Here is a 2,846-nt window from a genome sequence, read left to right on the forward strand (position 1 = left end):
CGTCATCATGACATTCAGAGATGTGATTTCTTGCTCCAGTTATGAACCCCTCAGCCATTTTGATAACCACTTTGGTTTGCAGTGAATGAAATGTTGAAACAGTAATGCTTCTGGTGTGGGAATCCTTAAAATGTATGGAAGTGGAGATATGTAAACAAGTCTGGTTTGGGACCAGGGAACTACTTCAGCCGTTCAATCAATACTGTGTATGTACTTTTCATGTTTCTCCTATTAAGCTAAAGCCAGGGTGCTTTCTCAAACCTTTGTCGCTCATTATCCCCCTAATCCTTTCCACATCCCTCCACCTTCCACATGCGGCATATATATTAGACAAGATCACAAAAGGAGACGGATTTTCTGGCTCCAATTCTGACAGCTTTATTGCCATTTCTTCCCCCACTTTTGAATCTAAATGACATTTACAAGCACCAAGTAAAGAAGCAAAAACAGATGCAGAAGGCTGTGGTAATTCTTGTATTAATTCTTGAGCTTCATCCAATCGACCAGCTCGACCCAAAAGGTCCACCATGCAACCAATGTGTTCTCCTTTTGGTTCCAAGCCATAATCTATCTTCATCTTCCTTAAAAGTTCCCAAGCCTTTTCAACCTGGCCAGTGTGGCCACAGACAGATAACACACTAGTAAAAGTTGCCGTACTTGGATGTACTTTTTCTTCTACCATCTGGTCAAATATCCTAAACGCAGATTCATTCTGCCCATTTATTCCGTAACCAGATATCATAGCATTCCAAAACGCAGGGTCATCAGGTTTTCTATCAAACTGATCGAAAATCGTTTGTGCCAACAAATAATGACCACATTTCATGTAAATATCAATAAGTGCAGTGGCAATGAACTCGTCAGTACTGATATTGGTTCTAATCGCGTGTCCATGAATCTCTTTTCCACACTGCAGAGCAGACAGATCTGAACAAGACGGTAAAAGACTTGTGATAGATTTTAAACTTGGGACTACGCCAGCAGATATCATTCTCTTGAAGTACTTAATGGCTTCAATCCCCTTCCCCAGTTGTGAAAACCCGCTTATCATTGAATTCCAGGTTGCTGAATCAGGTACCAGCCCTTCAGATTCTAACTGTTCAAATAACTCAACGGCGTTCTCAGTCTGATCATTCAACATCATGCCAGCAATCATGGAATTCCATGTTATTAAGTTTCTGCTTCCATCAAACTCTTTGAAAGCATCAAATGCCATTTGCCAACAGCCACATTTGGAGTAAAAGTCCACCAGCGCCGTTGCCAGCATAGCATCAAATTCTATTTCGGTTTTCATTATGAGTCCATGCACTTGCCTACCGAATCGAAGATACAGAAGACTAGCACATGCAGAAAGAACCGAAATAAAAGTAACCGAGTTTGGCTCTTCGACTGAACATTCCCTCATGTCCTTAAACATGTCCAAAGCCGTATGTGGAACCCCATTCTGCAAAAGTCCCGAAATGAAAGCATTATAGCTAACTACACTCTTATTAGGTAACCCCTCAAACACCTTTGAAGCTGAAACCAAATCTTCATAATATGAATACATTGTCACAATCGAGGTTGCAACAAAAACATCCGCCTCGACTCCCAATTTTATCGCCAGCAATGTATTTCCATGCCACGTCCAACGCTTTCACACGCCGACATCAAACTAGCTATTGTCCCGGAATTAGGCCTGCATGTTCCAAACCCCACCTGTTTAAACACCGATAATGCTTCTCTGCGATACCCATTTTGTGAAAACCCCGAAATTAAGGAATTCAAGGAAACCAAGTTTCTTTCAGGCATTTCACCGAAAACCTGAAGTGCATCATGTAATAGATACAGTTTCATGTACATGTCGGTGAGAGAAGTGGCTGCGTAAACGTCAGAAAGAAAGCCGATTTTGATGAGATGGGTATGGATCATCTGCCCTTGTAGAGCTGACCCGAGTTTGGCACAGGCTATGAGGAGAGGGGAAAGGTGAATTTGTTAGGAGGGAGCGAGGCTGAGTGGCAATGGGAATACAAGGAAAGTGCTGCTCTGTAGAAGCCATCCGTGACAAGCTTGGCTATTTCGCGCTTCATGGGACAGGTTCTAAAATCTAAAATGGCCAGGGAAGCATCAATCTACCAGTCCTCCGGAGGTTGAGTTGGGCTTAAGTCCGGTTAAGCTGTTTCGAAACTCAAACCGGACATATTTAGGAAACATTTAGATGTTAAGTTGAGTTGTAAATATTAATATTTTATGGATCTTATTGATATAAGTTTAACTTTTTTGGGTTGATATTAAAATGTACAAAATAGGTTAAGATGAGTTTAACTTTCTTATGAAAAGTTAAAAAAATAGTGAATCTCATCAATAATTAGTTTGAGATGAGTTGAAATGAGTTAAGTTTAACTCAATATCCAAGTATAACCTTAAGAAATTCGACTTCTTTATAATTCCGAAAGCTATTTTTAGATTTAAAATTTTGTTCAAACTTTAGCAATTAAGTAAGAGAGATAAATATATGAAATATGTAGGTAATATTTGTTGAGTACATAATTAAATGAGTAATAAATATTATATGATCTACTTAATTTGTCTTATCTCTTTCTCACTTGAAATTTTCAAGTTTAGGTAAGAACTTTAGGAGACCTTAGGACATGTTTAGACACTTGGAGTATCTCAAAATTTTATGAATAGTAGTGAAATATTTTGAGTGAAAATGTTTTATTAAGTTTTGAAAAATGAGAGAAAAAATGTTGAATAACAATATTATTAAGTTAAAAAATTGTTTGAATATAATTTTTAATATTATTTTTGTTTTGATATTTTTTAAAGTTGTATTATTTTTGTGTTTTATTTTTAAGTTTGTAAAA

The 2,846-nt window shown here is 37.6% G+C and overlaps 1 protein-coding gene across 1 annotated transcript; it reads right to left on the bottom strand.

The window, feature by feature from the left end:
• Positions 1-217: 217 nt before the first annotated feature.
• LOC121258563 (pentatricopeptide repeat-containing protein At2g02750-like) lies at positions 218-2,180 on the bottom strand. The gene is given in 3 exon segments (XM_041160097.1): positions 218-1,605; positions 1,608-1,961; positions 1,964-2,180. Coding segments are annotated over 3 exon segments (1,848 nt in total). The 5' UTR covers positions 2,070-2,180.
• Positions 2,181-2,846: the final 666 nt, after the last annotated feature.

Source organism: Juglans microcarpa x Juglans regia, chromosome 3S (genome assembly GCF_004785595.1).
Source record: "Juglans microcarpa x Juglans regia isolate MS1-56 chromosome 3S, Jm3101_v1.0, whole genome shotgun sequence".
NCBI lineage: Eukaryota > Viridiplantae > Streptophyta > Magnoliopsida > Fagales > Juglandaceae > Juglans > Juglans microcarpa x Juglans regia.